This window comes from Panthera leo, chromosome B1 (assembly GCF_018350215.1).
Source record: "Panthera leo isolate Ple1 chromosome B1, P.leo_Ple1_pat1.1, whole genome shotgun sequence".
Classification (NCBI taxonomy): domain Eukaryota; kingdom Metazoa; phylum Chordata; class Mammalia; order Carnivora; family Felidae; genus Panthera; species Panthera leo.
This window is the reverse complement of record NC_056682.1, coordinates 126,967,213-126,989,244: the sequence shown is the minus strand read 5'-3', so window position 1 is coordinate 126,989,244 and position 22,032 is coordinate 126,967,213. Positions and strand designations below refer to the sequence as shown.

The 22,032-nt window shown below is 37.5% G+C and overlaps 1 protein-coding gene across 2 annotated transcripts in view; it reads left to right on the top strand.

Annotated features, from left to right (window-relative positions):
• The window catches only part of GRID2 (glutamate ionotropic receptor delta type subunit 2), a 1,444,174-nt gene extending 1,424,241 nt beyond the window's left edge, over positions 1–19,933 (top strand). For both annotated transcript variants that reach the window (XM_042935882.1, XM_042935881.1), the window contains 2 exons: positions 16,058–16,298; positions 18,938–19,933. In XM_042935882.1, coding sequence (XP_042791816.1) covers positions 16,058–16,298; positions 18,938–19,360 — 664 coding nt within the window. In that variant the 3' untranslated portion in view covers positions 19,361–19,933. The remainder of the gene's footprint in view (positions 1–16,057; positions 16,299–18,937) is intronic.
• Positions 19,934–22,032: the final 2,099 nt, after the last annotated feature.

Here is a 22,032-nt window from a genome sequence, read left to right as displayed (position 1 = left end):
GAACAAAACAGTTATTACAAACTATAAGTGAATTCCTGGAGAGAGTTCAAAGATAGATATCTATAGTTTCACCAAACCAGCTTGATTATTAGGATCCCCTGGGGGAGAGGATTCTGAACTAGTAAGTCAAAATCTCTGGTTGATAGCCAAGGAAACGCAAATGATGCTGATAACCACTCGAGTGGGGAAATTCCTGGAATAGTTACATAGAGTTGAGGATAAAGGCTTTCTGTTAAAAGCTAATTTTGACCAGGAGTGGGCACAGTTTTTGCAAGAATTAGGATAAAAGAGAGAATGATGTCATTTAAAAGACATAAGGGAGTTTCTACCCAGTGGCTTAATCTTCTCAGTAAAGTAGGAAATAAGATCCTCTGCTAAGAATGAGACAGCCGGAAGTACAGTGCAAAAGTTGGGAACCGTAGAGAACATCAGAAGAGTTGCTATGGTGATGTGTTACACGGATAAACTAGAGGTGACTTAAACTGAGGGTCCATTATGCTGCAATCAGTAGTTCTTGTTGGAATTTCCAAGTCCAGTTTAGACCTGAGTTCAGGTCATTCTCAAGTCCCCAAAAGCTCATATAATTGAAAATGCACTGATACTATCAGTAAAAGAAAATTTTTAATGTTATTCGTAACAAAATCAACGAAGGTAAATTCTGGGTACCAGCTGACAACCTTGTTTCCTCTGCCTAATACAAAATTTAAAATTTGATCTCGTGAAATATCTAGGAGTCAGATTCTCATAAATAACAACAAATCTACCCATTGTGCTCTTGTTTGATCTGTGGCTGGTTCTGAACATAGGAACTCCCCTACGGTGAGAATAAGACTTCATAATTAAACTTATGTTGGTGTTGCTTTTCTTGCATTTTTCTTTTTGGTGAGCAAACTATTTTATTTGTCTCATTTTTCCACATCACATTCTCAGGGTTGTAATGGGGCTCCCACAGTTCCAGGCAGTTATTGGTTCTCGGGGGGAAATGCTCCTGTGGCATTATTGATTGCAGCCTTCATGGGAAAGACAGTGATTGACTGTGTTGCTTCCTGGGCAGCTGTGAATTTGCTGTACAGTGACAGGTCCTTCGGTGGCCTTCTCAGTCTCAACTTGACAAGAAATCTGGAGAAGGAGCTAGCTCTATTGAATGTAGTGTCCTCACCCCAAATCGTATTCTGTCCCTCAAACTAAATCCAGGTCAGTGAGAGGTCATGGTTAAGAAGATAGTAAATGATGACACTGAAATTGAGGCTGTTCTGCTGTTTTCATAAGGCTTCTGGCCCCTGGCATGGCCTCCTAAAAGCTTCATGATGTTTTCCTAGGCTTTTCACAGATGCCTGCTTCCCCACCACCACCACAGTCTCAATACTCCACAGTCTAACACTCTATTTTCTTGGCTAAACTATCCGAATGGACATTTTCCCTTAGGCAGCATTATGGGTTTGGACTTAGCCCATGTCTATGTCCGTATTTAGTTCTGAAAAGAGAAATTGGAAACCTGTACACAAATGGACTTTACCATCTCATCATGGATGCACCACATTAATCTTTATAATGATTATAATAGCTACCTGGTACTGAGAACCTCATATAAGTCAGATATCATGCTGAGCTCTTTGAATGCACGCTACAATTGAAGATCGGTATGATCCCATTTCATGGATTAGAAAAAAATGAAGCTCAGAGCGTCATGTTACTTTGTCAGTACAGACTCAGGAAGTAATGACATGAGGATTCCACCCAAGTTTGTCTAACTCTATATTCACATTCTTAACTGCTATACTCTCCCCTTCCAAAAACCTCAATCCTTAAACTATTTCCCCTTATCTGTACCTCACCGTCATTCTTTGACTTCTCTTTGATCATCATTTATTATGTCAATGCCTCCATCCACCCACATACTTGCAAATGTTTTGTGAATAAGTAGAATTCACATCATCTATATTTTGCTCACTAAAACACCTAAGATGTTGGGGTTGTGCCTTTGACCCTTTGTGTCCTTAATTTCCTATATGGATCATATCTTGATTTATAATAAGTGAAAGTGGTAAGAATAACATAGGGTAAGAGAAGATGATGGAAGAGAAACCGAATAGTTGCCTTTGATTCTCAGTAGGGGCTGCTAGGATTTAAGTGGCCCTGTCATCAATTACTAGATATGACCTCTATTGACCTTGTTTGCCATGTTTCCCAGCTGCATGGCTCCAGGCATCCACTGCCTAGAACTAAAGGAAAATGGAATCCAAATGTTAAAAAGTTAAAAAATTCAGAAACTTAGGAACTCTGTCCAGTGTTCTCAGGCTGTGATTATTGACATTACGCAATACCACCCTCTGTCTTTTTTGTTGCACACCCCACCAGAGATGTTCACCCCAGTTCCAGCATATCCTGTTCATATGTCTTAGATCAATTCTTTTTTTTTTTAATTTTTTTAATGTTTATTTTTGAGAAAGAGACAGAGACAGTGTGAGCAGGGGAGAAGTAGAGACAGACACAGACACAGAATCCAAAGCAGGCTCCAGGCCCAGAGCTGTCAGCACAGAGCCTGATGCGTGGCTTGAACTCACGAGCCGTGAGATCATGACCGAATCAAAGGTGGACGCTTAACCGACTGAACCATGTGCCCCAGACCAATTCTTGCATATGAAATATCCTGGGGATCTCCAGAGCTCTGTAGACCATCATTGAGACTCACTGAGAAATAATTTGATGCTTAACATGACAAAGAATCTAGAAGCAATCCTTATATTTTAATTTCCTCTGATTCATGTTGCAGGTCATGCCGCACTGCAAGAACTGGATAAGAGCATAAGTCCTTTTTTTTTTTCATTACAACTAAAGGAATATCACTTCAAAGCACATTCACTATAGTGTCCTAGAGTGTAGTCTCTTCTAGAAAGTAAGCGAACATGGGGAATGTTACTCTTGCTATAAGGCGGATCTATTTCTTACATTACCCTTATTGCTAAGGTAGTGTGCCTAATTATTGTGTATGGAATATGCCATTACTGGAAGCAACTCAAGTAAAACTTGAGTTTTACTTCAATGCTACTTTTATTAGAGGGTTCATCCTTTTTTACTCACCTAGAAACAAATAGAGCACAGTGCCCACTATTTTTTACCACTGTATACAAGGTAATGATTCTTCATAGTTTACCAACATTTTGAACAATTCAGTTACTGAAAAATATAACTGGCTATCTAAACATGGGCAAATTGCGCTTCTACAATTATTCATCAAGGCTCTTATAACTATATCTGATCACTTAGCTAGATTGCTTGTATTTCTAATTTATCAAGATTTGGAACAGATTTGAAATGCTGATTATGTGAGGTTTGGGGTAAAGCAGAGAAATAGCAGGCTTTGCAAATGCCTCCGTTTGGTACATAAACGTATATGGTATCATCAGATCTATTTCTGAATAAAGAAACTAGCCACGCAGTCCCTCTGACAATTGTTATCAGGGCTGAATGACACTCAATTTTTATCAAGCCTTTTCTCGAGTTATTGAAGCCTCCCACCATATCATCAAGTAAGTAAACATTGCCATGCATATAGCTCTTGCTATTATCATAGAAAATAGCAAGCAGCTTGCATGAGCTTGCACAGGAACTATGGGAGTCAACATCCCTTTCATAACAGCAGCATGGCCGTACCAGTTCATTTTATCTCAACACATAGATACATGGAAAGATAAACTATTCCCCTTTATGTCTGTTGGTAAAGTTCCTTTCTAATAATTGTTGAAAACTTCACTCCAGTAAGCAGTTAGTCCTGCTGGTTGAAGAAAATAGATACATTATCTGAAGTAATAGATAAGTCTCATTAAGAAGATGGAGTAGACTAATTCCCAGCATATCTCCCATGCGTGGGAAAACTAAATTGTGAAGTACAGCAGTAACACATCAATTATCTTTTCTGCATGGAATTAGATAAGTCTCACTGCTACTTTATACCACATTATGTCATTTTTTATAAATAACCATTTATGTCAGAGTACCTCAGTTTGCTGCCCCATAAAAAAAAAAAAAAAAAAGACAGCCAATATTTCATTGCCAAGTGAGACCTATTCTTTTAACTACTTAAGGAATCCAGGTACTCTATTTAAACTTTATGTTGCTACTTATTAACATATGCCCAAAGAGTGGGTGTTTGGTATTAGCCTAAAGACGAATGCTACGCATCTGACAATATTACACTTTTAATGAAGATTGGGTCCTACCAATGAAACTAAAGCTAACTATTAGCATTCATAATCCAGTGCTAACTATTAGCATTGGAGATCTTGTGTTAAATAATGACTCGTAATCAGTTTACTTCAAGTAGGTTATTGTATCAGGTTTTCATATGTGAAGTGCTTGGAAACAATTTCATTTCTTAAGTAGTTTAAACATCTCTCCCACATTCTCGTTTGCATAATTAATTTTTATTAGAAAAAATTTTTATATGGCTGTAACATCCCAACTGTAGAAATTTCACATGACAGGAGTTAAATTAATGAAGTTTATAAATGAAGACTTTGCTTATTAAAGTAAATGATAAAGTAAAGGATTCTTGGTTTAATTTGTGGACTGTGTAATAAAAACAAGACAATGACAGTAAAATGCTTTGCAAATTATAAAGTGACATCCTAAAAAGAAAGATGTTATATTTGTATGCATCCTAGTTTTTAAGAACATCCTAAATACTGGTAAGGAAGAGAAGAAGCATAAATTCTGCAGGTTCTGAGTCTAAGACCAGTTCTATCCCAAACATGATCCAGAGGGAGAAAGAAGACATTCAGAAGAGACATTCCAGGTTTGGAAAAGTACTGAACAGGAAAATGACTCCTAAATGACAGCTATACGCAAACCATGACACTTGCTGCTGTGCTCTGTATTTTGCGGTCCGTGCATATCCATCAGCTCGGGCTGCTATAACACGGTACTGCAGCCTGGGTGGCCTAAACCACATTTAGTTCACACAGTGCTGAGGCTACAAGTCTAAAACCAAGAATCCAGAAGGTCAGTTTCATTAGGAGGCAACTATGACAACACTTACACCAAAAAGCTTTCCTAAACTGTCCATCGTTCCAAATCTAAGGTTTGGTGACCCTTTGAGCCTTTCATTGCACAGCCCCTGGCAGAACACATCATCACACTGCAGTAGAATTACACAGTAACGTAATTGCAGATAATCGTCCAAGAGACCATTTGGGTTTTTCCCCCCATTTATAGAAACATAGCTTGTTCAGGGGCGCCTGGGTGGCTCAGTCGGTTAAGCATCTGACTTAGGCTTAGGTCGTGATCTCACAGCTGGTGGGTTCGAGCCCCACGTTGGGCTCTGCCTCTTTCTTGACCCCTCACCTGCTCATGCTCTGCCTCTCAAAAACGAATGCAAATGTTAAAAAAAAAAATTTAAGAGAGAAACATAGCATGTTCAGATTCATAATAGAAAGAAGTTAGAAAGTTGAATTCACTTTTTAAAATGTCTAAAATGAAACTCTGTTTTTGAATGATTCTAGTCACTTCAAGGAAAGTTTATGTTATGTTACCATCTATATTAAAAAATTTGAGGGGCACCTTAGGGGTTCGGTCAGTTAAGTATCTGACTTTGGTTCAGGTCATGATCTCATGGATCTTAAGTTCGAGTCCCGCATCAGGCTCTGCACTGACAGGGCAGAGTCTGCTTGGAGTTCTCTCTCTCTCTCTCTCTCTCTCTCTCTCTCTCAATCTGTACCTCAGAAATTTTTTGAAACACTTTTCCAGCAGAACTGGAATAATATTAAATATAATGCAATATACCTAAAAAGTTAGAATATAACTTTTAAAGTACTTTACACTGACCATCTATGAAAATATGGGTTAAGCAAAGTAAAATTGTTTTCATAAAATTGTACTATTATCAAATGATCTAACTCTTGCCTGAGAATTTTAATTAATTACACCGAATTTGTCCACCATCTTTGGTATAAGTATACCTGGAGGGTTTTTTTAAAACATGTATCAATATACATCCTCTAATCTAGAAGATGTTTGCATTATGAAAGAATTCTCATTGTGAAGTACCTACTACTGTAGCAGCTTTTAGAAATAATAAATTCCTTCCACATATTTAAACTGTTAGTCAACTTATGAAAACTTCAGTGTTTATGCGGATGTTCATGAGAACATATTTGCATTCAAAAGTTTCCTTCTCCATAATCTTCTGTCTCCTAACACTGTGCCAAAGATACATATCACAATCATTATCCATTTACACATAGTACACACTTCAAGATCCCACTTATTTTAAGGTTTAGTTGTCAGACTCAAAGATATTAAAATCACAAAATGCGTATAACATGCTAAGCGAAGTAAGTTTGACTTTATGACCCTTTTTCATAAACATGCATTTGAAAGGTCTGCACGAGAAGATCTTGTATTGTTTGAAGGGTGACTGTAAGCCCAGATGGTCACTGCCAGTTTCTCACTGCAGAATGAAAGAATTTTTCCCCTTTACCCTATAACCCAAATATCACACTGAGCTTAAGGATGAAGCTGACATTTTTAAAGATCACCAAAAGTGTTCTCTTTCCAATTGCAATTATGCCCTCCATCTCAGTGGGAGCCATTGTCAGGGTCTTTTCAACTCTCCAGCATCTTTCTGGCTTGCCTTCATTATCCTGATTATCTATTCATTTGCCGCCCAGCACTCATTTTATGAAAGATCATGTCTGCCATTTCTATAATGAGTGCTTGACTTTTACTGCCAGCATAAACACATAAAATATATAATAATTAAAGTTCACTAGTCACCAAAGTCTTGAGATCCATCATGTTGCTAATTTGATTTTTCAAGCAATTGCTTCTCTGTGAAAGAGGTTGATTTTGCCCCCTGAGGCAAAGCGAGACTGTGGTGCAAGAGGCTGACTCTAACCTAGAAGGACTGATCTGATTGGGTACCACTCACTGCAGCTTTCAGGTTCATCTTCAAAGAATGACATATCTGTAAAGTATGACGATTCTTAGAGCCAACAAAAATGTCATCAACATTGGAACATAAAAATTGTTTTAAGTGTCACACATTTTTCAAAATAGTGAAGTGTTATCTAATAAATAAATATTTACCTTTTATGGGCTACTGTTTAAACACTAAGGAAAATTTTCATTAGGATAACTATGGAAGTTTGCATCACATAGATTGAAACTTCACAATAGGTTGACATACACTGAGTAAGGATAAGGTTTTGAAACACCACTTCCTTATTTTGAACACACTGCCTTGTTTTGATAACATTGGCAAAGTCCCCTGAGTGCCTCATGAGAATGAATTCATCTGACGTTTATTCTAATCGCACAGAGATTAATGAACTCATGCGATATTCATGTGGCTCTCTGGAGACATCAGGATGTGTAACACAAAGTGTAATGTTTGTAAATGGATACAATGGAATATGTGTTAGCCAAGGAACTTGAGTCATCAAATCCTCAGTTAATAAAGCAGCGGGAAATAAGGAGGCAGCTTCCATTATCATGGGGTGTTTTGTGGAGGATAATAAAGATCTTGACAATGTATTAAAAAAAAAAAAAAAGAGCAGAAGCCAAAAGACCTGGTTTGAGAGCTGGCCAGATCAATCACCAGCCTTGTGACCTTGGGAAATTTCACTTCACCTCTTAGCCTCAATCTCCTCAGCTTTAAAATGAGAATTTAATAACATCAGCCCTCTTAAGCCTCTTATAGGAATAAGGAGAGGGGTGTGATCAATCAGTCATCAAATCAATCAATCAATATAATTCCTCCCTCACGAAATTATTTTAAGCAGTAAATCACATGATATGTAATGTTTTTGATAAGTGCTTCATGAACTTTGCAGCATTATACATGCCTTTACTATTGGTATTCCTGTGGAAAATAGATTGTCTGGAGAAAGTTTACAGCTTATTTCCCCTACACAGAAAAAATGGGTGCCTTAAGAAGACATTACTTACTACATAAGGATGGACACTGTTTTCTTAATAAGAAAAGCAGATGTGACCAATTAAAGATGTTACTGAATTATCTTTTCTTTAAATTTGAAAGTGAGAGACCAGGTTTGAAGCCATGCAGGAAACTCGTCTTTTTCATGCAGGTCTATGACATACAGCAGTCCTCAATAATAACTGAATGTATAATTAAGTCCAGGTCTGTTGGTTGTGCCCTGTGGTGGGGAGCCAGGCAGGTCACTCCACATCACTAAGCAGGAATCAAATATGATCTCATCTCCCAGACCCCTTCCAGTACCAACATGCTGTCATGCCCATAAGTCGTCCATAGTAATTTCTACCAACCCTGAAAAACTTCTCGTTAGTTTATAGTACTTCTAGTCACAGGTTGTTAGAAACCATTTTTATATATTTTGATTAAAAGAAACCCCGCCTTTTCTGCTTCAATCTATTGTGTTACCCATTCTCAGTAAATCATAGTCACGGCCTGAAATTCTCTTAGTATAATATTTGTTCACCTCCCTTTGATCTGAAGATAAAGCCTCCATTGCCTAGAAAACGATTCAGCAAATACAGACCTCAGAAGACAAATGCAACCTGATCTCAAATAATCAAGGCAGTCATTCATTTGTAACATGGGTGGTCCCAGTCTTGGGGTATAGGTTCCAGATGTCTATTCCAGGATAGTCAGAAAACCAAGGAAATCCAAAACTCACTTGAACTATTATAGTGCCATCATGAATATAGAGTATTACCTCAAATTCATCTCTGTACTCATTTAAAGGCACACACATATTAACAACAGGCATGACTACATATTAATTATTATATATTATTAATACATGGTCAAAAGCACTGGGATGACAGTCAAAATCTTTGGTTTTAAAACAGACTCTGATGCTTTCTCATGATGTGACTTTGGCCAAGTCATTTAAGCCCTCTGAACTTCAATATCTTTGTCAATGAAATGGAAATTTGTTGACTTCATAGAGTTATTTGCTACGGGGCTCCACAACAGATCAGCAACTACAGCCAACAGGCCAAATCTGGCTCAGGCCTGTTTTGGTAACTATAAAGGCAGAGTCACATGGTTGCAACAGTGTCTGGCCCTTAACAAAAAGGTTTGTTATTGCCTAAACCTTTATAAAAAGGTCCTCTGGCCTAAAGAATGATACTTATAAGCTTATTTGAAGTGCCATATTCATCTATGTGAGATGGTAGATGATGTTAGTGGACCAGATCGAAACAACGGCGTCTGGCTCAACTAACTGAAAGAATTAGTTAAAAGTCCAGTTTAAACAAAGGAAATAGCTTCTAATAGTCTGCCTTCAGTTATTTGGTATTACTGAGGTATTACATGTTATCAAGAAATATCTGTTGTATCTAATGCTACTAACCAGACATTAAGACATTTTGCTTAAGAAAATAAAAAACGACTGATGCCCAGTTCACAGGAAGTTGATAAAATTCGTTTTCACAACTCTGATGTTCAAAGACTGGTATTGGATATGCCAGTCAGAGCACCACTACACTTAATTGAATACTAAACCTGAATCTTTGAGAAGTGCTTTTGCTTCAATCCAAGTTTACCAGCATTTCTTCAGCCCAGAATGAAAGAAAGGACAAATGAATGAAAAACCTATTGAGCTGACATTTTTCTGAAAATCGTGTGCATGCTATTATTAATTCTTTCTCAGTAACCATGGAGAGACATTTTCGTGAGAACCCAGCAAATGAATTTAATAATGTGGGTATTCTGGGCCAAAATAGATCCACTCAGTGTCAAAAATACTTCTGTTCAGTTATTCCCAAATTTCTTTCTCAGTGTTAAGTGACATTAAACATTAATAAGTAATGAGACTCTATCCTACATATCTTTTTTAAATTTTGGTTACATACAGCGCATAACCATATAACAAACAGATCAGATCGATGTTTTTAAGATATTAAAATGATGTTTTTCACCCTCACCAATTTCTAGTGTCACGTTGCCTCAACACTTCAGATTGAAGAAATGCCAGCTGGAGGTCTCAGATCATAGATTTTCTGTCATTATGTAGCTTCAATTCCCTTCCACTATGACAGGCCAAGAAGTCTGAAGACCCTGGGTATAAGAAGGATATCCAGAAGAGAAAAGGAAAGCTATACCTCCTCTGGCCAGAGGTTTCCAGCACGGGGCAGGCGGCAGGAGATGGGCAGGTGAAGGGGCGGTAGCTGGACCGGAATGCATGCCCACAGAGGGTAGAGGGTTCCTTACCTTAGGATCTCTGACAGGAGTCATGGGGCCTACCAAGCTCTTCACCAACAGAGGAGACCTCGGGTGGTGGGAAAAGCCAGAGCTGCGGTCAGGAAAAAACAAGGGTTAGGTCTTTATTCCCAGGCCTCTCTTGCTCCCATGTGGTGTGAATGCTGAGTTACAGCACATGCAGCACCTTTGGAGCCCTCCACAGTGAAGTGACAAGATGACCCCACAGTGCTATCTGAAAGCTAAAGAATAGTTAGGGGCCGCATGAACAAAATGGCAGAAGCTGAGAAAGGTGTATAGCACCCCAGAGGCTGAGTCAGCAGAGAGGAGCCCACATGCCTTAAAGGAACTGAGAAAGACGTTAGCCAACATTGGCGGACTTAAAGCCTCTGCCCGCTTCACCAGTAGTCACCAGTTCATATCTAAGGACTGAACCCAGGCCCATCATACCTAAAATGATTGCTGCCAGAGCAAAGCCAAGGACCAGCAAGAAGCCAGCAGCTCCCTCCTCCCAAGCCTCCAATGTAAGGGTTGTAATGTCATTCTTTAAAAACCCTGATGCCATCTTGGAAAAAAGCAAGGAAAAGGGGAGGAAATGGAAGGATTGAGTAATTCTCTCAAGTAAATTGAGCTAAAGCTAGAGTCATGTTAACTTATTAGATCAGATTAAATTTTAAATCATATTGAGCTAATTTTAGTTTTGTTCCCACTGCTCAGCAGGCCTACTCCTCCCGAGGAAGATCGATGAAGTTCTGGAGAAAAGCTACATTTTCAATAGGTTTAGAAGAAACCTATTGGTGACAATTTTACTTAAGGTCTAACAAATCTCTGAAACTGACAGCGTTCTTCTCTAAATAGTTACATATCAGAGGCTGTATAGGGGGAAATGTGCTGGAAGACAGACCTGAATTGTAGCCCTAACTCAACAATTTACTCTATGTTAGTCACAAAAAAAAGTCATCCCATCTCTACAACAGTGCTTCCCAATTGGTGTATCTTAGATGATGTACTAGAATATTGCTAAAATATTGATCCCTTCAGCCCTCAAAACAGACAAGGCATGTCCCCCTACCTTTCATCTCAGGCTACTCCAGTGTGCTATATAAATTGTTTTTTTGTGTGTTGAGTGTGATAATTTGGGGGAATTGTTGTTCTATTTGACTCGGTTTCTCCTCCATAGAATGAGTGGAGGGGGAAGTGAAGAGAATAGATGATGTCCTCTCTCACTTCTGTTCTAGTAGTTTATGCATCTATGAATGTAGGGAGAAAATTCTAATTGCAAAAAGAATCACAGGAGGAGTTCCTACACATATGGCCTGAAATCAAAATTCCTGCACTTAATTTTTTAAACTCTCTGATTACCTCTAAATTTGTTCCCAGCAGAAACAACTGAAAAGTCAGGTGTCCTTTTTCTCAGATAACCAGTATCTTTTTACAGCTCAGCAGGAATTTACCCACGGGTAAGAAAATTAGAAAGGAATCCACAGACTGCTATGGTATTCAAAGGCAAAATCAAAGCTACTTACGTGGGATCAGAAATTTGCATTCATCTTTCAGCAACCTGTTTCATTATAAATAATTTGAAAATCAGTTTCTAGAGCAGTGATTAAGAATTGTAAGTGATCAATAATTAGTGTAATTCTCACACACAAATGAGGCTGTTGTATCTTCAAAGTAAGTAAAAAGCTTTTCAAGATGAACACCTCGAATTTGTTGAATATTTTTATTTGAATATGAAAGAAGAATCTTCTGCTTCCCCACTCACGTCTCCTGAAATTTGCTCATTTATACCAATAAAGAACTCAGTGCATGCAGAATTGATCTATTAACCATTTTCAAGTTGAAGCTCGGTTTTATGGACTGCTAAAATTTTTCTGTTCAAGGGGATGACAAATGTTTTAATACTTTTGGACAAAAGAAAGGAATGCAATGTTCTTGTCAGTGAATCAATCATTCATTGATTCATCTGGGAATATAACTCTCCATTAAGAAATATGTACCGGAACAGGTCCAAAGAAAGAATGGCTGTCACGCATGCAGATAATAATAATTCTAGCATTTGAGTTGTGGTAGCCTACTAAGTGCCAAACAACAAGCAAGATGCTTTTGTTTATGGCTTCATGAGTTTTCACCATAACAACTCTCAAAAGTGCGAAGTACTGCTCTCATCACTCTGGGGTAAAAATGGCAGGAATTTTTTGGACTACACTCCAAGAAGAGGTTTTACTTATCCAGTTGTTCATCATGGTCTATTATCCAACTTTCTTTCTAATAGTTTAAGTTTATACTTGACACCTTTCAAACCCACCAATTAACTAGAATGACAAGAACACATTGCTGTCTGTGAGCAAAGACTGCCATCTTGTGGAAATTACAAATACAACAAAAACAATTATTCCGTGGGACTAAAGATCTGAACATGTTAAGGATTGTGCAGCTAGATTCTTGCATTGTTATACACACCCATACACACACACACACACACACACACACACACACACACATCAATGCTAATTATAATTAAATACAAAACTTTCCTTTATGTGTGATTCAAGTTTCATTTAAAGATGCCAGTGCCTTTGAAATATATATATATATATATATATATATATATATATATATATTCCTCATTTATTAAAGGGCTCATCCAATTTGTCTTTAAGGCAATGCATTAGATTTTGCTAAACTTTCTTTAATCCTTAAATGGGCTTTTGTTAAATAACAAAAAGAAAGGTATAGTTACACTTTTCTAATGGAATTTCCAGGAGCATCAGATTATGTAGCAAGAATTTATGGCAGAACCCTGAGCTTAGAAAACACTTTCCTTCCTTCCCAACATTTCTATTCCATGCCAGCCTATATTCCTAGAATCTGTTGTGGGCTTAACTGAGGGGTCCTATTGTCCAGTCGTTCTGTCTATCCCCCAAAACGGGGTGTCCATGAAATGCCTCAGTTACCTGTGCTTCCTGGTATCAACCAGATAAAGAGATCTTTGTGGTGTGATCATCCTTGAAGGCAAGTAGAGGAGTCTGCTCACTCTTTGCCCACAGTAATTCCTACCACCCAGCTTGCTGAACCTAAAAGTTCTATAATTAAACATATTCTTTGGATTTAAGGCCTTTTGCCCCATTAGCATCAAAATGGGTGTCATAGAGTATACTTCGTGTATACTTCAATGATTATGTTTAAAACCAAATTATTTTTCAGGTGTGAAAATAATAAGGACACATTGTGATAACGATACCACTGAGGAGAAAGAGTAGGCAATCATTGGTTCCCGAATGAACATGTGACTGCATGAAAAGATAAATTAACATGAATTGAGGGCATTGAAAAGAAACAATATCACAATGTTGCTCAGGCCATTCTGGCTGAATGTGCAGTTGTGGTTTAATATAAATTTTGACCCAAAGAAATACCTGGTGTGAGATCATTCTTTAAATACTTACTGAACAGATAGATGAATAGGAAGGTATCTACAGATACCTCTAATGTCAAATTTAAGAATATGTTTTTTTAGAGATGACTAAATTTTTCCCTCAAAGTATTCAATGGTGTCTGACTACCTAGCATCTTTAGGTAGGCAAATAGCTAATGGGTTTGCCAACATTATTTGAATGTATTTGTGGATAGGCCAAGCAAGCGAATTTGATGCTGTGATTACAGATGTGTGTGATACCTCACACCATGCTACCAGTTCCCACGAGTAGTTGTTTCTTTGGGTGAAAGCACTGTTTCTCAAGTGTATTCCGTAAAACTCTAGCTCCACAAATTATTAATATATATTATTAGGGAAGAAAACAATGAGGAAAAAAAGAAGGAAAGTCAGAGAACTATGGGAAATGCTAAGTTAAACAAAATCATTCAAGTTTTATTTTCTACGGGTCTTCCTAGAACCTTTAATAGACTGACTTCTCTGTAAGTTGCTGAGAGGGTGTTTCTCAAAGTTAGTGACCACAGAACCCTTTTCTTGCAGAAACCCCTCTAGGTACTAGTGTCCCACAGAACACACTTGTAGAGTCTGGAAAATACAAATGACTCTGAAAAGAGGGAAGAATAAGGATGAAAATGTAATCCATTAGTATTCACAATCATTTTAGTAAATTCAATGAATCAAATTAACTGCACTTTTTGAGCAACACCCTGAAGCAACAGACCTTTAGACAGATCAGTATCAAAAAAAAGGAGAAGTCCAGGTTGTGAAGGAAACTCCAGAGCAGTGTCGATCCTGGAGTGTCACCTGGGGGTGCTGGGGGTGAGGCTATGGGAACAGCCAAAGGTGGATGATAAGACCATGTCTCCATCACAGCCCTTTGGACTGGTTTTACTCTTGTTTGACTCAAGTGGAATGTTGACTCCACCCCAACCATTATCTTTTAGCTCATTCTTATGAACCCCTGGATGACATGAAACCAGTAAAAAGGCAATGCGTCACCAAAAGAGCATTTACTCCTTCCAGACAGACATCATTTTTCTCTTTAAAGTTTTAAGATGTCTTTCCCCAAATGACCAAGACCCAAGGCAAGAGTACTATTTAGGTCCACATATCCTAAGGCTAACTATATAAAAATTATAAATTGAGCTAAAAACGCTTAGATAAAATATGTTCAATCCTCTTACCTTGATAAATACACCTCCATGGCCCTTAGAGGCCAGGTTTGAATTTCTAGTTTGTGGCTAGCTAGTTATATATACTACACTGACCCAGTGGCCCAGGGAGTTGGTCCCCGGCCCCCTCTCTTCCACCTCCAGCTCTGTCCTGCACAGTGAAGGATCGCCCACACAAAGGTATATAACCCTGAGTTTGTACATCCAAACTCAGTCCACACTCTCTAAACACCACTCTATAGACCGATGATACCCTTGTGGCTATGAGATTCGCTCTCAGGAGGAAATATTGGGACAAACCTTCCCAGCTCCTGAAGAAGCACTCTGAACTGTTTGGGTGGGAAATCTAGCAACCGTGAGGACGGTACACACGCTCGACCAGCTCATGGCCTTGGCCCTGACCGTTCTCACCCTGTGAGAGGGGACACAGTTGGAGAAAGGCCAGAGGTAGGCAAGAGTATTTGGAAATGAGAATAAAACCTCTATGAAAATCACACTTGAAAAAAAGCCTCAGTGTTTGCAGCTAGCCCCAGATTCTGGGGGGGGGGGGGGAAGAAGACGAAGAAGGGTATTTCTTATCTGAATTTAACTACTTCTAAAAGCCTCTGGTCATCTTTTCTTCTTGTTCTCCAAGGTAAGATTATTTTCCCCTTTGGCATTGAAAGGGAAACTACATCAGTTGTGTGAAAACCCAAAAATGATGTATTTTATCAACTTCAAACTTGTCCCAAGGCTTTCTCCCACACTGTGTTAAATAATAGAAGACTTTTTAATTGAATTTCTTTGTGTGTAGCATATGCCAGGCGACATTATGCCAGCATCTTGCTCTAAGCAGCAAAACGTTCTTCATAAAAGCATTAAGATCCAAAGCGTCCTTCTGCATGTAGGGAAGGGACACAGAACTGCAGCAGCTTGAAACCACATAAAAACAGTGCCTCTGAAATGTAATTGTAAAAACACATTGCAACAAAGCAGGAGGGGAATATTCAGACTTATAGAATAAAACCAAAAAAAGAAGAAGAAGGATGGGGAGAGGAAGGGAGGGGAGAGAGGGGAGAGAGGATCGCCTGTGGCCCAACTCGGTCTATAAAATCAAAGCAATAACGTTTTCAGTGTCCTGGCATTCCTTCTGCAGGCTACTCTATACATTCATTTCCCCTTGACGACCACCATCCTTTAGAGGTGGGGTTATAAATGGATGTGTTGTGGACCAAAGCAATAACCATGTCTGCAGTAACACATGACTGTGCTCTTTACCCCAAGGATCCTGGAGCTTCAGCAGAATGGTGACATGGACATCCTGAAGCACAAATGGTGGCCAAAGAATGGCCAGTGTGACCTGTATTCCTCAGTGGACACAAAGCAGAAAGGAGGCGCCCTGGACATAAAGAGCTTTGCAGGAGTTTTTTGTATCCTGGCTGCTGGAATTGTCCTCTCCTGCTTTATAGCTATGCTGGAGACGTGGTGGAACAAGAGGAAAGGCTCCCGGGTCCCATCAAAAGAGGTACTTGACTGAGAGCTTCAGCACTAAGTTGAGCCAACAAGCAGGTTGTCTTTCCAGGCAGGATTAATCACCAGAGAGAGGGTAATGGGTTGGGGGGCAGTCCTTATTTCTTCTTTCTTTGAATATTGAAAATAAATTTATGAAATATAAAAAGTGGTGATGCCAATACCAATTTCTGTTTTAGGACATCCCAGATAAATGAAAAGGAGGCTTAGTGTTTGAAAGACTGACGATTTCATGTGCCATGAAAGGCTTTAACATTCTGCCAAATCTCAAGATAGACTTTAATTCAGTGATTTTCTTAAAGGTTGTGATTCCCTTGGCCAGTTCACAAAGATGCTTAACATTTTATCTCAATAGGTTGTGGAACTTATAGGTAAATTACTTGTGTCTCTAAGATTCAGCGTAAGAAATACAGCGCCACAGCAAAATAATCGTAATTTGTCTCTTCACCACCAGTGACTCCTTCCCTCTGTATATAGACCTATAGAAATGATCATATGTTTTTAGCTCTTTGATGGCTCTAAGCTTAATAAATCCATTTTGTGGATCACCTAGAATTAAATTTTTAATAAAATAAAATTAAAATTTTTTCAGAGATCTGAAAGAATAATTGCAGAGTTATACACAGTATCTCTTTGAAAGTGGCATGTGCCTTGTTTACATCAAAAATTATGGAATTTATAAATGATCAGAGAAAATAGGAAGTTAAAATAAATTGCTTGATTAATTTATCATATTTCCACTGGATGTAAAAGGTGAAAAATTTTTAAATAATGAAATTATATTCACTAAAGTTTCACAAATTGAAATGAAAAATAACCTGAGTTTGCTGCATGGTTTGATTTGCTGGATAGTTTCAAAGGACATTTTTAAACTTTCTGTAACTAGACTTTGACTAATTGATGGTTAGAGCGAATCCTGAGAAGATCTGCTTTAATGCATAAATAAAAATGACTTCCGATTTGCATATGAATGTTTACATGTTAGTGTATTCTTTCAAACAGATTTTTTTCTAAAGTAGTCTGAGAATTCCTTTCTACCACTTTATAGGCAAAATTGATCAGCACCATTTATAAGGAAAAGCTCGACTTACCAAAGATAAAACTTAGCTTTCTACCTATCCAAATGATCATACGTTCTCAGTTAGTGGAATATGAACTAAAAATTAATCAGGTTTTATTGTAGTGTTTTCTTTATGGAATAAGCTTCTGGTATCTCTATTGACATTGATTCAATGCAAAAGACCACATTAATGCAACATTATAGCTGAGATTTCATATTCTCAAAAATCTGGAAATTAAGGACTCCCCAAGCTCCTTATATTTTGAATTACTATATATAATATTAAATTTTTGCATTATTATATCTGTTGATGGATGACTACATTATAGTTGCTGTGGGAACCATAAAATTATATCTCCAACCCTCTAAAGTCTCAGTGATAATATTGCATTAATAGATATTTTTATTGGATTTTGAAATGAGAAAGGAGAAGGAAAAACAGTGATGCACATCAAAATATTTTTCACTGAGGAGCACTATAATAGCACAATGAAAAAAATACATACTCCATTCTAACTCATGACAGCTAATCCAGATCTATGAACAAATATTTTCTCTTCTTATGATTAATAGGTATTTTTAAACCCTCACGAAATTAATTTATTGAACTTGGCTATAAACATGACTGATAAAAGACAATTTTTTTTTCTTGCCAGTTTTATTTTTCAAACATTGGGCTTTAATGCTCACTTTTAGCGAAAATCCTAAAGGATTTATGAATTGCTTTCAACATCAGAAATAATGAGATTTTTACTTCCTTTTTCTTACTAAGTACCTTCTTACTAAGACTCCATTAGGTTAGCTCAAAGCATCTTTGATCTAGAGGCCATTTAGCAAAAACTTGGCCCAAAACCAAAGCTGTCATTCACACCTCATGACTTGAAGATGTCTCTAAAAGGTCTCACTGACCTCACAATATTGCCTCATTCAGGTGCTGGATAGCTTGAGCGTGGTATGAATCGAGAAATTGATTCTTTTGTGTTGAATGTTGCTCTTTCTAAATAATCTCAAATCTCTCTGGCCTAAAGAGAAATAACATGTTAACAGTCACTAACACTTTAGTTTGAACTAGCATATCGTATCACTTAGCTCCAAGAAAGGAAAGTTAAGATTAGGAGTGAATAGTGGAAAAGAACAAAAATCCAGCTTGAAATAAGACACCCTGAAAAAGGAGGAAGCATGTGGAAAGAAGAGGTGTGGTGGGGAAGTGAGTTGTTAAAACCATACTTCTTATTTGTATTTTGCCTGGGTCTGTCCCTGATCTTATAGAATGCAATCACCCATCTACTGTTCCCATAGTTTTGTAGTTGCATGTGACATTTATAGAACTTCCAATGAAAGAAAAAGATTTATGATAGGTAACCTTATCTCAGAGTCATATTTGTACCCCCAGAATCTAGCACAATGCCTGGCTCATATTAGGTGCTCAATAGATATATGTTAAATGAATAAACCCCGAAGTTCAGTTAATTACATATCATGTTTGCTGAACTTTTTTTTTTTTTTTTTTTTTTTTTTTTAACCATGGAAGCTAGTACTGATGAGAACCTTATCTTCTTTTTCTTCATCTCCAGGATGACAAGGAAATTGACCTGGAGCACCTCCATAGACGTGTAAATAGCTTGTGCACAGATGACGACAGCCCCCATAAACAGTTTTCCACCTCGTCAATTGACTTGACCCCTCTGGACATTGACACTTTGCCAACACGACAAGCACTGGAGCAAATCAGTGATTTCAGGAACACTCATATTACCACAACAACCTTTATCCCAGAGCAGATCCAGACTCTTAGCCGCACACTATCAGCTAAAGCTGCCTCTGGTTTCGCTTTTGGCAACGTGCCTGAGCACCGAACTGGCCCTTTTAGGCACAGGGCACCTAACGGGGGCTTTTTCAGGAGTCCTATAAAAACAATGTCATCTATTCCTTATCAACCAACTCCTACCCTGGGGCTCAATCTGGGTAATGATCCAGACCGAGGCACCTCCATATGAGCATCAAACAGAATCTCTTCACTGTTTCTTTTGTAGGACTCCCTTTGCAAGGAGCGACTGTAATATTGTGGGACTAACATGGATGTAACATTATTTTTCGAGAAAAATCAGGATTATTAGTAACAATTATAGTTTTTTCTCGCCACCTTCTCCCTCTTCTCTCTCTTCTATTTCTTTCTTCTTTGTCCTCTCTTTCTGTACATTTCCCTCCACTTTTTTTCATTACTCAACTTGTTCCCCCAGAATATAGTATACTAGGATCCTATTAGTCCGCTTTTCATATACTGTACTTCAAGTATAGGAAATGTGCACTGAGTATACTAAAAGCATATGCAGGATTAATTTCACATAAAGGCCTCTTACGTAACATTTCTCTATTTTTAAAAATATAATTGCAATAACTTCAGTCTTTTTACATTCTTCTGCTGCATCCATACAATGCTCCACTGCTGTTGAGTGTCCTTTAACTGTGGACCAAAGGCAACCCCTGCAGTGTTTATAAAATAACTTAAAGACCATTCAGGCCACATAATATGAGAATGCAATTTTGTAGGATTACAAAAAAAGCCATTAATATGCCAGTCAAGACTACAGTTAAAACTACTCTTGCACTGCAACAGTGCATATGACCTTTATGTGATTGTACAGTATTACAAGTTTTTTCTTATGTACAGTACACTTTATCATATGGCAGAAGCCTCTATTGTGTTAAATAAATTAGTATCTCATATATATATACATATATATGCACCTATATAATGTGTATATATATTAAAGGGCGGCCATTGCTATTGCAATTCATTTAATAAAGCTTTAGTTTGAAAAAAAAACAGTATTGTATACAGGAACTATGTATAGTGCAGGGGGTCTTTTCAGTTAGAAAAGGCAGGTTGCTTTAATGTTATTCTGACTCGCATTGTTTGCCAACAGAGAATATTTTATACTTTTGTTATTAAAACATCCAGGGCGATTTAATATTTGTTCCTAGATGTAACTCATTTGAATAGGTTTTGCATTTGTTATTCAGCAGTGTATAAAGCTAACCTTGATAATTTTACTTTTAATTAATTATCTCAATGGAAAATGCTATTAGCTGGACCACGTCCACAGCAGCACATAGAGCTCTATAAGAGTTTAAACGTAGATCATCGAAGGTTAATAAATCCTCTTCCAAAGTAGAAAGCCAATCAATACAACTGTAGTTGGGGAGGGGTGGGAGCCCTTAAGAAATATTGATGTGGCCTTAATTACTGTCCTACATTATCCTAAAGAAGAAAATATAATGACCAGACCGGGCTCTCGACTTAACCCCCCTTTTTATTCAGTTCTATTTGGAGGAGTTATGTATTTTTTACATTAGTGCCAAGTGTATAGAAGGATGACAGCAAAAACAGTGCCTCTTTGTGCACAACCCTTTTAAAGTAGCATTCTTACCTGTTAGAACTATAGAATGAACTTTGTTTGTAATCCTTACATTAAAATGTGGTAAGTAGGAAGCAAGAACTTATCCTGTGTTTTTACGCAGCCATACACTTATTTTAATCTAATTCATTCCGTAGCTAGGATTGATATAGGAATCAACCTATGTGATTTGCTTTAGGAGAAATTAAAAGGTATATTCTTAAGGTATATTATATTTTGATGCTAATTCTGTTCTGGGGAGCATCTTGTACTGTCACTGTTTTTGTACTAAATCTTCAAATATTGTCTACTGTGTAAGGCAGAAAAATTTCTTATCATGCAACAACCATTTTGTTTCCAGGGTGACAAGTACCTAAGTGCATGCACAACTTGTTTTCCCTTGTAACGTTCATGATCTCATTCCCAACTCTGATTTGAAAACAAAACAAAACAAAAAAATACTTTACAACAAGCTATATAGGGGCATACGAGATGTTGCAGTGATTTTAGCTATCGACAAACTGTTAACCATGTACAATATTTAAAATAGGCCTATTTTGATGTATTGCCTATTATACAAATACACAAGACACTTTTTGGAGGCCTCAGTTATGAGTGGCAGAGCTTTCTGTGTATAATTTGTCTAAATAATTTGTCTAATAAAAACGTTTTCTAAACTTGCTCTCATACCATTGAAGTCTTAACTATAAGATTAGAAAATGCCTACTCTCTCACAGATCAACCTGAAGTTTTCTAAACACTTATCTTGAGTTAATTCAAGCATAAAACACGTTAAGCTTTACTACCAGTACTATGCCAAAATGAATGGCTCTCTAGAAACAACACTATGTGATGCCCTAAACCGATAAAAGACTGCCTTTCTGCTATTTGAGACAATTTGAACCGACAGTATGTTTGTTTTTCTTCACATATATTTCTATTTGTGATGTCTCTGTGAGCACTTTTGGGGGAGAGATTTATCCTGGGCCATGTAAACAATGTAACCATTATAATAAAAGCAGGGCGATGGTTTGTCACATGAAAGGAAAGAAAGAAAGAAAAAAAAGAAGAAAGAAAGAAAGAAAGAAAGAAAGAAAGAAAGAAAATAGAGAAAAAGGAGAAAGAAAGAAAGAGAGAGAGAGAGAGAAAGAAAGAAAAGACAGGGTAATTATTAAACTTAGAATTTATGTATTAATAATTGCTTTGCTGTTAGGGAAAGATTCATCGTGCTGAATCTATTAATTTGAAAATTGACTCCAAGATTATTTCTA